The sequence below is a fragment of the Megachile rotundata genome, chromosome 14 (assembly GCF_050947335.1).
Source record: "Megachile rotundata isolate GNS110a chromosome 14, iyMegRotu1, whole genome shotgun sequence".
Lineage (NCBI taxonomy): Eukaryota > Metazoa > Arthropoda > Insecta > Hymenoptera > Megachilidae > Megachile > Megachile rotundata.
Window position 1 is genome coordinate 11,067,713 of NC_134996.1, and position 14,599 is coordinate 11,082,311.

The 14,599-nt window shown below is 35.4% G+C and overlaps 2 protein-coding genes across 7 annotated transcripts in view; one reads left to right on the plus strand and one right to left on the minus strand.

Annotated features, from left to right (window-relative positions):
- usp (retinoid X receptor ultraspiracle) overlaps positions 1 to 10,277 on the plus strand; it is a 65,820-nt gene extending 55,543 nt beyond the window's left edge. For 5 of the 6 annotated variants that reach the window (XM_012294004.2, XM_076539458.1, XM_012293980.2 and 2 more), the window contains 3 exons: positions 4,732 to 5,038; positions 6,033 to 6,358; positions 7,277 to 10,277. In XM_012294004.2, coding sequence (XP_012149394.1) covers positions 4,732 to 5,038; positions 6,033 to 6,358; positions 7,277 to 7,550 — 907 coding nt within the window. In that variant the 3' untranslated portion in view covers positions 7,551 to 10,277. The remainder of the gene's footprint in view (positions 1 to 4,731; positions 5,039 to 6,032; positions 6,359 to 7,276) is intronic. The other variant, XM_012293994.2, reaches the window with a different exon arrangement.
- A 2,210-nt stretch (positions 10,278 to 12,487) lies between these two features.
- Positions 12,488 to 14,454, minus strand: Tctp (translationally controlled tumor protein). The gene is made up of 5 exons (XM_003700003.3): positions 14,300 to 14,454; positions 13,767 to 13,837; positions 13,521 to 13,708; positions 13,190 to 13,458; positions 12,488 to 12,915 (listed from the first exon to the last, which is right to left on the minus strand). The coding sequence occupies exons 1-4, from the start codon at positions 14,325 to 14,327 to the stop codon at positions 13,227 to 13,229; spliced, it is 519 nt and encodes a 172-aa protein (XP_003700051.1). The 5' UTR covers positions 14,328 to 14,454; the 3' UTR covers positions 12,488 to 12,915; positions 13,190 to 13,226.
- Positions 14,455 to 14,599: the final 145 nt, after the last annotated feature.

Consider the following 14,599-nt stretch of genomic DNA (forward strand, 5'->3'; position numbering starts at 1 on the left):
TTGGAATTTGAAATACTTGGAATTGGGGATATTGGAATTGCTAAACTTGGAATTGAAGATCTTGGAATTGCTAAACTTGGAATTGAGGATCTTAGAATTTGGAAATATTGGAATTGGGGATTTTGGAATTTGGAACTGGGGGTTTTGGAACTTGGAATTTTGGAATTGCAGATTTTGGAATTGGGGGTTTTGGAGTTGGAGATCTTGGAATTGCAAAACTTGGAATTTGAAATACTTGCAATTGGGGACCTTGGAATTTGAAATACTTGGAATTGAAGATCTTGGAATTGCTAAACTTGGAATTGAGGATCTTAGAATTTTGAAATATTGGAATTGGGGATTTTGGAACTCGGAATTGTGGAATTGCAGATTTTGGAATTGGGGGTTTTGGAATTGGGGATGTTGGAATTGCTAAACTTGGAATTGTGGATGTTGGAATTGCTATACTTGGAATTGGGGATCTGGGAATTGCTATACTTGAAATTGTGGATCTTGGAGTTGCTAAACTTGGAATTGGGGATCTGGGAATTGCTAAACTTGGCATTGGTGATCTTGGAATTGCTAAACTTGAGATTGGGGATCTTGGAATTGCTAAACTTGGAATTTGGAAATATTGGAATTGCTAAATTTAGAATTTGGAAATATTGAAATTGAGGATCTTGAAATTTGGAAGTATTGGAATTGGGAATCTTGGAATTGAAAATTTTTGGAATTCAAAAAACTTGCAACTTAATCTTAATATTACCCAGACTTTGAAGGCTACATTAACCTTATAATTTCTCACGTAGTTATTCTGAAGGGACGAGTAGAAGCACGAAATGTATAAGCAAGAAACATGCAATGGCAATATAATTTCAAGACCACCGTGCAAGTTGTTTGATCTCGCTTTCGTTTACACGCCAGAGAAATAATGCTGATGCAAGACGTGCGTACAGAGGCTTGTTCATCCACGCCAAGTTTCATTATTGAAAATATGAGGAGACCTTCGGTTTTTGGCTACGAACTACGTCGACTAATGAATGGCACCTACGAGACACTCTTTGATCTCGAGTCCTCCAATTTGCATACCCTCTTCGGAGAGAAGAGTGATCGGAGAGAAGCTCTTCGTATAAAAAATGAAATATCGTGAACCATCAAAAAATAAATAACTAACTAAACCTTCATATTATACTACGCATATTTCATTTGCTATAATAAAATAAAGGGAATATAAAAAAAGAATGCATAAAATAATCTGTTTGTAAAGCGTCGAACAAGTCGGTAGAAAATTGAAAGAGTAATCATCTGTTGATACAAACATACCATAGAGAAATCTCCATGACGCGTGCGGAATGGATCGTGTTCGCCTGTTGCAGCTGTTATCTGACAAGGGCCCTGATAATGGCCGTGATTGCTTAATTAGCTGCCACTGGAGAGCAAAGTAGCCGCACAGCCAAGAAGACGAGCCCCCTTCTTCCCGCATTCCCGCAGGAACTATGGCTGGCTAGTCGTCCTAACCTCGTGAGCCGCAATTCATGGCAAGTCCAAGGTTACTCTGATGCAACGCGAATGCAACAATATACGAGATGCCCATCGGTTGTTGCTACACGCGTGGGTCATAATGGGGAATGACCAATAGAGATACTGCACTCCGCAATAGAGATATGCTGTTACTGTGGAAGTAGCGTGTGCTTCTCAAGGAAATTGTGTTTATTATTCGTTGAATTTATTGCTTTTTTATTTATTTGTTGTAGAATTTTTTACTGCTCAGGCAGAACTTAATTTTGCAATTTTAATTTTTGAAATTTAGGAATTTATTTTCCAATTTCTTAATTTCCTGATTTCTCACTTTTTCAATTTCTCAATGTTCCAGTCTCCTAATTTCCAAATTTCCTAATTTCCCAATCTTCCAATTTCCCAATCTCTCAATTTCCCAATCTTTCAATTTCCCAATCTCTCAATTTCCCAATCTCTCAATTTCCCAATTTCTCAATTTCCCAATCTCTCAATTTCCCAATCTCTCAATTTTCCAATCTCCCAATGTCCCAATGTCCCAATCTCTCAATTTCCCAATCTCTCAATTTCCCAATCTCTCAATTTCCCAATCTCTCAATTTCCCAATTTCTCAATTTCCCAATCTCTCAATTTTCCAATCTCCCAATGTCCCAATCTCATAATTTCCCAACTTCCTAATTTCCCAATCTCCCAATTTTCCACTCTCACAATTTCCCAATCTCCCAATATCCCAGTCTCCTAATTTCCCACTCTGATAATTTCCCAATCTCCCAATTTCCCAATCCCCTAATTTCCCAATCCCCTAATTCCCCAACTCCCTAATTCCCCAGCTCTCTAATTCCCCAGCTCTCTAATTCTCCAACTCCCTAATTCCCTCACTCCCTAATTCCCCAACTCCCTAATTCCCCAGGTCCCTAATTCCCTAATTCCCCAGCCCCTAATTTCCCAACTCCCTTATCTTAAATTCCCAAAAATCCTAAATTCCCAAATTTAAAAATTCCCATACCTCCCAAAAGTGCAGAATCCTAACAAAAATTAGAAAGTTCTAAAGATCATGTTAGTGAAAAATAAAATGCAAAAATGCATAAGTACTTGGCAAGATCAAAGGACTGAAGTTATGGGAGGATCAGAGAAAATCTCTTTGGCGTTCAGTTATCGTTAAGCTCTCTCGATGGCCCATAGTTTCGGGGGTTCGTTTTTAAAATTGGAACCCTTCCAGAAAACCGGCGACATTCCGCGAACAATTTATTTCCGTTGCAGAGCGTATTTTCGAGACGAATTCGCGCTCGTTCGATAATGTCCTGCGTTTTTCTTCGACCTTCACGTTTGAGACAAATACCTCCTCCTCACCAAATCAAGAATATCTTGACGTACTCAATTATTTTATGCTTGGTATTCGAAAGAGAAGGCGTTAGAAGTTTAGTAACACGCTAAAGTGAATTAATTCGAGAGTAATAAATAAATTTCTCATTCGCTAATTAACCCGTTATACAAAGCTACAAATTACGGGCGGAAAGGCCACCATGCAAGAGTGTAATTAACACGAACATGCTCGTATAATCGTGTTAACTCGTTCGCAAAGCAGTTAAGGATGAATCAGCTTGTGTCTCCTCGTTTCAGCTCGCGATAGTTCCGCTTTGTTTCATTCGTAAATTCGCCGGCCAACCAACGCGAAGAGAAACGATACGACGTAGTAATCTCATGGATTTCGCCAGACATCAAAATAATCGAAGTTCGAGAAGAATAGCGGTTGAGAATGTGGCTTCTCGAGTTAAAATCGATGGTCCAGAGATCGGGCTAGGATTTATGGTTATTTGCAGCCTTGAAATTTGTTGAAGAGAGTTGACAATGAATGACTATAATCAGTCTTCATGACGAAAGTTTTAGAAACGAGTGACTGTACTCGATAGCTGCCATTGGAAGGTTAAAAACGAGTGACTATAATTGTTCTTAATAGTAAAGGACTTGATAGAAAGAGACTATAGGCATTCTTAGTAACAGACAAGTTAATTATGAGTGACTATTATGGTTCTTAGTCATAGAAGGTTCGATAACGAGTGACTATAAACATTCTTAACAATACAAAGGTTGATAATGAATGACTATAATCATTTTTAGCATTACGAGATTTAATAACGAGTGACTACAATCGTCCACAGTAGTACAAGGGTTAATAATGAATGACTATAGTGATCCTTAACAATACAGGGTTCGAAAACGAGTGACTGTAAACATCCTTAACAATACAAGGATTGATAATGAATGACTATAATCATTTTCAGCATTACATGATTTAATAACGAGTGACTACAGTCATCCACAGTAGTACAAGGGTTAATAACGAATGACTATAGTCATCCTTAGCAATACAGGGTTCGACAACGAGTGACTATAAACATCCTTAACAATACAAGGATTGATAATGAATGACTATAATCATTTTTAGCATTACGAGATTTAATAACGAGTGACTACAATCATCCACAGTAGTACAAGGGTTAATAACGAATGACTATAGTCATCCTTAGCCATACAGGGTTCGATAACGAGTGACTATAACCATTCTTAACACTTTTAAGGCTGATAACCAATGACTATAGTCATCCTTATCAATAATAGGACCGATAACGAGTGACTATAAACATTCTTAGTATTACTTGGACTAATGACAAGTGACTATAGTCGCTTAGCAATAATAAGATTGATAACGAATGATTATAGTCATCCTTAGTGATACGAGGTTCGATAACCAATGACAATAACCATTCTTAACATTACTAAGATTGATAACGAGTGTCTATAGTCATCCTTAGCAATAAAAGAATTGATATCAAGTGACTATAGTCATCTTTAACAATACACGAATCAATAACTAGTGACTATAATCGTCCACTGTAATAAAAAGCTTGATACCGAGTGACTATAATCATCCTTCACAATGCAAAGGTCGATAACAAGTGACTATAACTATTCCTACTAACAAGTAACCCGTCATCAGTAGTAAAAAGAAGAAAAACGAGTGACTATAATCACCCTTGACAATGCAAAGGTCGATAACAAGTGACTATAACTATTCCTACTAACAAGTAACCATTCATCAGTAATAAAAAGATGAAAAACGAGTGACTATAATCACCCGTAAAGAAATATAGTAAAAATACGACAGTGACTATATATTTAAACTTTGTAAAATAGATGTGAGAGTATAGTTATATTAACACAAGCATTTTGTTTCAGCTGCGAGGGTTGCAAAGGATTCTTCAAGAGGACCGTCCGCAAAGACCTATCGTACGCGTGCCGCGAAGAGAAGTCCTGCATCATCGACAAACGACAGAGAAATCGATGTCAGTATTGTAGATACCAGAAATGCCTGGCTATGGGGATGAAAAGGGAAGCAGTGCAGGAAGAACGTCAACGTACCAAGGAAAGGGATCAGAGCGAAGTTGAAAGCACGAGCAGCCTGCATTCTGACATGCCCATCGAACGTATCCTAGAGGCTGAGAAACGAGTCGAATATAAAATGGAGCAGCAGGGAAATTACGAGGTAAGTGGACAAAGAAGCATCTAGTAACTTTTTAAATACCCTTTTTGCGTACACGACTTGTATCGCATGATGGATCGAATTTGACAATTTTGTAGAAATAAAAATTTTCAGAAAAGACCACGAGTGACAGTATGATACTCGTCTAATTGAAAAATACAATGCAAGTGACGTTTTTCGGTTTATTAATTTGCAGCGATGAATGCCGTCGAGAAGTCTGCACAAACGACAGCTTTGGACAATACACAGCTGTGTCTCGCGACGAAATCAATTTATTTGTCATTGGACCCGCACGAGTGATTGAATTAAACTCGTTTGAGACGTCCATTAGCATTGTTTTATCCCGTAAGAAGAATTAAAACAAAAAAATCGATCAAGTCGTGTCACAAAGCTGCTCAAAATACATTAACCAATTATTTCGCTACCACTTTGAGCAGTCAAACTCAATCCCCTCAAAAAAAGGAATTAATTCATCACAAAAGTATGTCTCAAAATAATTTAATTGGTAGCCTCTAAATATTCCATACACATCCCTTTCGAGATACAATGCATCTCGCTATATTGCCGTCAATCAATCTCCGGAACTAAAATTTGATCCGAAAGAAAATTTCATTCATTGAAATTTCATAGTACTTAATTTTTTGAAATTATATCAAATTTCATCTGTATCCAAAAGTCCAATGATTGTCAGCCATTTTGCAATTGGATTCCGTAGAATAAAAACGGAGCAACGATCTCTATAAATTAGAGAATTGGTACGCCATTCTGCGAATCGATACACAGCAGCAGCGGCAGCAACATCAATGGCTAACTCGTGACAGCAACAACAAAATCGTGTTCGCTTTTCTTGTCGCTTGTTTATCTATCTATCTGTACGTAAGCAAATAACAGCAGCAACAGCAGCAGCGGCGCAGTGATGATTTTCGTGGAATGGTGTGCGTAGAACTGTTCCACGAAACGCCCCTTCAATTAATTCGGCATCTCTTGTAATGCACAGAATGCAGTGTCGCACATTTGCAACGCCACGAACAAACAGCTGTTCCAGCTGGTAGCATGGGCGAAACACATCCCACATTTTACATCGTTGCCACTGGAGGATCAGGTACTTCTGCTCAGGGCCGGCTGGAACGAGTTGCTGATAGCCTCCTTTTCCCACCGTTCCATCGACGTGAAGGACGGTATCGTGCTGGCCACAGGGATCACTGTTCATCGAAACTCGGCGCAACAGGCTGGTGTGGGCACGATATTCGACAGAGTGCTATCTGAACTTGTGTCGAAAATGCGTGAAATGAAGATGGATAGGACTGAACTTGGATGTCTTAGGTTAGTATTAATTTACAGCACCTTATACCCCTAAGTTGTACTTCCTTGAAGTCGTTAGGCTCCTAAGATCCTAACTTCCAAGTCCACATTGTCTTAAGTCTCTAAAGTTCCAAATATCTATACCATCAAATTGTCCTAAATCACCAAAGCCATAAATACCTAAGTCCCAAACCTTCAGAATCTCAAATACCAAAGTCCCATATCTCCAGAATACAAGTCCCTGAAGTTCTAAACCTTCAGAGCATGAAATCTCAAGAATTCTAAAGTTCCAAACCTTCAAAACATCAAGTCACTGAAGTCCCAAATCTCCAAAGTCCCAACTCCCTCAAGTCCCAAATCTCCAAAGTTCCAAATCTCCAGAGTCCCAAATCTCCAGAGTCCCTAATCTCCAAAGTCCCAAATCTCCAAAGTCCTAACTCCCTCAAGTCCCAAATCTCCAAAGTTCCAACTCCCTCAAGTTTCAAATCTCCAGAGTCCCAAATCTCCAAAGTCCCAACTCCCTTAAGTCCCAAATCTCCAAAGTCCCAACTCCCTCAAGTCCCAAATCTCCAAAGTCCCAACTCCCTCAAGTCCCAAATCTCCAAAGTCCCAACTCCCTCAAGTCCCAAATCTCCAAAGTCCCAACTCCCTCAAGTCCCAAATCTCCAAAGTTCCAAATCTCCAAAGTCCCAACTCCCTCAAGTCCCAAATCTCCAGAGTCCCAACTCCCTAAAGTCCCAAATCCCTAAAGACCTAAACCACAAAGCTTCCAAACTCTCAACCTCCCAAATTCCTCTAAGCCCCAATCCCCAACTCTCCACTTCCCAAATCCCCAAATCTCCAACTTCCCCAAGTTCAAATCTTCCTCCACTTTCAACACTCACTACTGCACATCAAAAAAGGCAAAATTTGTAACCTTAAACTCTCATCTCTTAACAGATCCATCATACTGTTCAACCCGGAAGTGCGAGGTCTGAAATCTATCCAGGAGGTAACCCTGCTCCGCGAGAAGATCTACGCAGCCCTAGAGGGTTACTGTCGCGTAGCTTGGCCCGACGATCCAGGTCGATTCGCCAAACTGTTGCTACGTTTACCAGCGATCCGATCGATCGGCTTGAAATGCCTGGAACACCTATTCTTCTTCAAGATGATCGGTGACGTACCGATCGACGATTTCCTCGTGGAGATGCTGGAATCACGATCAGACCCTTAGGAGCAGAAGGTGTGCCGCGTTCTGGGGCACACCGATCTGTAAGAGGAACCAGAGGGACACATGTACACATCATCGTCGAGCAAACAGAAAACAGAATCGCAGATGGGAAAGAGTTTTTTCTTGTCGGTACTCCGACACCTCCTCATCAAGATCGTTCGATGATCAACGCGTTCAGCGAGGTGGATTTTACTTACTCCTCTCTCCTTCGACTTTTTATTTATGTCTCTTCGTTAGCGCATTCTTCTGTCCGACGTAAAGGGGGTGGTCAGTGATCCGATTCGTATCGAGAGCACGTGGAAAGTCGCAACGATACACTCGCAGAGTCATGGGCTGCAGCTTCGCACGTTGGAACCGTGACATTAATCCAACAAGCTGCTGTTTTACAACGAGACTTTGATGGTGGCAAACATTTGACCTACCTTTGTAATTTAGTTGGAGGGATTTACTTCTTTTAGTTAAAAGGAAGTATGAAAAAAGGTCCATCATTCATTCATGTTCTTCAAGTGATCCTAGGTCTCCTCAATCCCTCAGGATCTCCCCATCCCTAGGTTCTCCAAGGACCTAAAATAAGTGGCTCTATACTTACTTTTAACTAAAAGAAAGCAAAGAATGTTAAATCAGAAGGCTATCAAAGCTACCATCAAAGTATTAATAAAATTGCATTGAAAACTACCACCACTTTGATCACCCAAAACTTGTAAAAACTAAAATTTATTTACAATATGTCACGATTAAAATATTGGTTTTTATAATTTACATGCAGTTACTTAAAATGTGTGGTAGTTTTCAGTGCAATGTGTGTCTGATAACATTGCATCCACGTTGAACTGTGCACTCCCTACAGCCACATGGAAGTTCCTAAGACATCTCCTCCTCGTTTTTGTTTTGTTGTATTTTACACGTTCTCTATCACCGACGAGTTGGTTTCTATCTGCTTGTTCAGTCTTTCAAAATAGAGTTGTGTACAGACAGGGCCTTTTTACATGGCACTCAACGTGGATGCAACATAAATTATAACATGTTCTCGGGTATTTTTACATTCCAACTCTGCCTCGATTCGGATCGTTCTTTGGAAGAGCCACGATATAAATAAATATATACATGCATAAAACGGGAGCGTTTTACACGTGTGCACTATGATAATTTATTGTTTTGTATTTTAGAGTATAGAGAAAGAGATAAACTTACTAATTCATTATTAATTAAATATATTACGGTAGCTCGTCTCGAGAGCTATATTATATGTACACATGCGTACAGCTTATGTCTGTAATGAAATACCGATACCATAACTGTTGGACAACACGTGAACAAAGAATATTTACATTCGAAGTATCAAAATTTCTTGATACGCTGTTAATACTGTCAGAAAATTTCTTATCAATGTTTTACGTTTGGCATATCAAATTGTGGGAATTGTCAAGTTTCCTCTTTTGTCAGATTTTAATTTTCGCTATGAGTTAGCGAGTAATATAATTTTATCACTCAAAGATTTTACTTGGAAAAAATAATATTTCAGCGCTATAAGAGAGCTTTTAAAACAACTTCAAAGAGATGCTTGCAAGATGTATGGTCTATCTTTCTAAATCTAGATACATGTAAGAATTAACTGATTCAGGACAGGAATAAGATAGAAACCTTACCGTCGTTGTTAGTAATTTACAGAACTTTTTTTATGATTTGAGCTGAAGGATATAAGAAAGTTTTATGAGATATAGGTTTTAATTCTATTTTAATAATTCAAGGCTATTTTATCTAGGTCTACGAAATTTAAATTGTGATTATAGATACTTTTCGAGTGGTCGTAAACTCTAAATTCGGGGCAATAAATTTTATCGATAAGTTAAAAGTATAGATTTTATAATCAAAGGTATTTGGAGAGTGCATTATTTTAGAAATTTATTTATATTTTTAGTAAACTAGTTTGAGAGTTTTATTGTGTAATCTTGATTGTAAATTTTTGCGGGGAAAAATCGATCTTTTCTTAGTGTCCTTCAGTTTTAGTCATCTATATTAAATGACTCTATAGCACCCTTAGCAATTGTAAGAAAATGATCATACTTACTTCGATGATATAAATTATGATAATATTATATATTATTAAACATATTTCTATTTTTGCGTGAATGCTTACGATTGTTAGTTGTTGGTTATTGTTATCTATTTGATGAGAGTTTTTAATGTTATGCATACCATGAGAAAAAGAACACATTAAATTTCCCGATCTTTTTTGTAACACTACTGGAGTTGCTATTCATTTCAAATGCCTGGTATACGACGTTGTCTTTAAGTGTTTCCAAACGCAGGATAAGCATTTGATAATTACATGATTTATACTATTCTAAAATGATTTGTAACCATTGGCGTAACTAGACAAAAATTTAGAAATTTTTCAAAGTTCAAATTCCCCAATTTTTGAAGTGGAACAACGCTATTAATAAAGATAAGGGACCTGGATAACCCCAGACAAAAATTGTAGTTACGCCAATGTTTGTAACCATTTCAAAGCCAAATAATTTATATATTTCATAAGGTAAATAGGAAAGTCGTATTTTATAATCCGTACAATTTCGTTTGTTAATAATGTTCTTTTTTTTCTGATAATATAACATCTCGACCAAAATTACCTCTGAACAAAACGCGTTATGCGATCACACCTCATCTAATTCCTTAAATATATACAAATATATATGTAATATGAAAAAGAGAATAAACAGTAAAAAAATATTAGGATTGGAGGGGCGTGAATGCTTGGCTACCTGTGAATGAAGTTTCATATAAAATATATAAATGTTAAAACGATTGATATCTATTACATACGTATAATATATAATTATATAAACAAAACTCTTTCACAAAATAATAAATGAGAACCTCAGTAGTGGTCAGTAGAGTAACAAAGATAATGGCAGGAATTAAGAAATACGAAATCATATTATATTTAAGGTAAGAGATTCAAGAAGTGTTGACACTTTGGACCGTATTGAAGTCTTACTCATTAACAACATGCTTCTTTGTGGAGCAATGATATTCAAGAACAATGAATTGTATACACGATTGTAATTGATGTAAACTTAATGCTTTTGCCATACTTCTTTGAACTATCATAGAAATGGTACAATGCTCAAATTATATGTAGTAACGTTTTACTTAGTAATGATGTCCTAGAATGGAAGAACAGGGTGCATTGGAAATTTTCTGTACAAGCATGGTAAAATAAATGAACAAAATAATTTCTATCCACTGTTCTATTTTTCATGCTTATTTAGTACTTATGCAATCTGATTTTATATTTTTATATTTTTCACAGGTATTTAACTCTTAACTGCTATGGTGAAGTACAAACACTGTGGATACATAAAAAGAAAAATTTTCCTCCTTTCAATTCTTGACAGAAACATTTTAATATATTTAATTGTAGGGTAACATCTGTTTAACTGTGTGGGATATTGTAGGTCCCCCATAGTAACAGTTAAGAGTTAAAATTGTAATGTATATTATTGTATAATTAAAAATTTGAGATAACATTTAATTGCTGTTACAAAGTACAGAAAAGATTTCACGCACCCTTTCTACATAGATCAGTACAAATAAGTTTATATTAATAGTAACGAATAAAATAATTTGATCTTACTAAATATGTAAGGTACATCCCACTTAAACAGAGTAGAAGGTTTCCTATAAAATATTGTACCTTCAATGATCTAAGCTAAAAACCAGAGTACTAAAAATCCTTCTGTGTGTATAAATGTTGTGAACTTTTATGTATCGATAAATGCTACATGAATAACAAATTAACTCGTACAACTGCCATTACAATTAACTATTTTTTGGAATACTAACGTGGCCCAATGTTCCATGTTTGATCTTTCTTCCTTCAGATTGAAACGGCAAAAAATTTTCATGAACTTGTTGTACCATTTTATTGAGTAGATTTTTTATAATTTGATTGTATATCAATGGAAGTCGCCATTGCGCAAAACGCGTAGTTCTAAATATGTTAGCGAACTCAAAATCGATTAATATGAAGTAACTTTAAAAGATGAATAGTACGGATAGCTCTTTAACATAATACTTTATTATAGAAACAATTATTGTACTCGCAGCTTAAAGGTGTTTGTGAATACTAATTTTTTTATATATTGTTTGAAAACGACTTTCATCTTATTGCTGAATAACCGATAACACTATGGTTGTGCTAACAAAAGCAATGTTTCTCTGTGTAAATAACAATGTCTGTATGTTGTATGTCAAACACATACAATGTATATAACAAAAATATATGTATGTATACACTTGCAATTCATCTTTTACTACCTTTAAGCTGTAACCATTGTTTCATTACTTAAAGGGATAATTAATTCGCGTAAATCTATTGTGTAGTTCTCTCTACTAAACATGTGTATATCTATCCATTTACGAATGTAAATGCTTTAACATACACATGAATTCTTACGTTATTGAAATACGCTTTTGTATGTGTAAACACTTTTTCAGGTAATGGCATGAGAAAACTGGAATACAAAGAAAATTCTACATTGGATCGGTAACTATTTTATAATAAGAGTAATATATATATTCGCAAAAGGATGTCTAATAATGATGGATATACGAATTATATAGAAGACAAAAATATGTACGAAAGAATGACAGAGAGCGAGATTGTTAGTGAAACAGATAAAAAGAATCTGTATTATTGTACTTGTAAAACAGTATGAGTAATACTGATCTCTGAGTGAAGAGATTTTGCGCCAAGAGATAAATCGTCTATTCTGACTTGTCTAAATATAGTATTTTTATGAACTCAAAATCTGTTATGTTATATCCCACATTTTTCTTGCAATTTTTAGAGTACCTATCCTTCCAACACTGTTTACTCATACAAAGATATTTAATGGGTGTCTAAAAATAGATGAACAATGAATCATAAGCGGTACTTAAGAAAACACACTTTTATTCATGATGGACATTATACAGAGTATGTTTCTGATATTATTCACTGATATTCTTAAGAATAACAATTATACATATTTTTGATACTTCCATTGCTGCAAAGTTCTTTCCCCATCTTCCATTGTATTAATTATAAATTAAATGCTCCAATAGTGTCGAGTAAAAAAAGAAAGTAGAAAATAATATTACAAACGTCACAGTGAATCAAATACCGATATATTGAAGGGTTAATGGTTCTTTTATCATTTTCCCTTTAGTTATTCTATATGTACAATTAATTACTTGTTTCTTCTGTTAATCATTTAAATGAATAATTTAACTACATTACAAAATGAGATTGGAAGTAGAATTGTTTCCCTTTAACTAAATTTCACAGCTTCTCAGCATGTATACAGTCTTGATTTGAGTTCATCTGAAAAATATATAAGACCGAATTTTATTTTCTTGTGCATTAAATCAGTTTCAAAATTTAATTCGTTATAATAATGTCCGGTTGAAATAGACGCTGTGTACGAGAAGTATACTACAGCGGGAATCTGCTAACCAATTTTATCTAACATGTTTGTGCAGTGCCATATACACATAAGTGCAAAAGTATAAGGCATGAATTTACATGTATAATAATACATCAATAACTATTACTGTATTAAAATATATAGGGTATATGCAGTAAGCATAGAACTTACAATATTTTTCCACAATTTGTTGAATATCTAGAATTTTTTAGAATTTCTCTTCTTCAAGGCCGTGCTTGAAGAACATGAGTACAGGCACAGAGTCACCATCAATTTCACGGTATTCCATTAATGCAACAAGACCATCAATATCCATAGATTCTCCAGTGAAGAATTGTAAGTCTTTAAAACGACTCAATATGTCTTTCATAACTTTATTTGTATTGGTTTTGAATACTTCTACTTGATCAGGAGCTTTCTCTTCCAGTCTTGCTACTAATCTGTAAAAATATTCATTAAAAAATTTGTTTGATGTACCCTCAACAATAATTTAAATATTTACTTTTTCATATAATCCTTAAGGTATAAGGTGTAAGACTTTTTGTCTGCAAATGCAAAGGTCTCTTGAAGCCGATGATTTAGAACCACATCAACACCACTCTCCACTGCTTCATCTGTGCCTTCGTCAGCTTCCTCAGCAGATGGGTTAAATCCAGCTATTTCTATATCACCAGCTTTACGAGTAACCACCTAATCATTGATAAAAAGTTAATACTCCTATTTGTTTAATGATAGCATACATACATACCTTGCCATATACTTCATATAAAACATCATCGATCAATTTCATTTTGTAGGTATCAGAGAACATCTCATCACCTGCAACAAAGTTCATTAAATTGTTATTAACAAACACTAAAGCATTAACTTATATAATTTCATAGTGCAAAATGTAGAAAATTGTAGCAATCTTCTTCCTTAATTTATCTTCCTTTTCACTGGCAGAAGGTTATCATTTTTAATTATCTCACAATTACAGTTAATCACTTTGAGCATATGGAGAGGTTATAAATTAAAACACTAAATATTCAAGTGGTAAAGCAATTCTACAATAGTTGAATAATTCCTAATTATGCACAAAGATATATGAGATAATCATAGCGTTGAAACTACTATGATAAAGCTGTTTACTATTAGCAAGGACAAACTTTTAGTCCTCGTGATAGAAATGTCACTGTAAAGCTATCTTCGATAAAGCACAAAATTTTACTTATAAAACGGCAAATAATTATAAAAATATATATTAAGCGTGATATTTGAATATATTCTGAATTTACATACCGGTAAAAATATCCTTGTAAATCCTCATGGTGGAAGATGGAGAAAGATTTAATTACAGCTAAACTAAAAGACTCAGTCACCCTCAAAGAGCGAACCGGAAGAGAGTGCAGGTATTTGAAGGTGCAGCCAACTTTATCACAATCTTATCCTTGCCAACATAAAGTTTGATTTCAATTACGATAAAAAATATATTAATTATGTTTATAAGTATGATTATTACATTGAAATTTGAAGAATAAGGTCTTTGATGCGTTATATTTATTATATTTAAGTTAATCCAACAATATATACTTATATTTA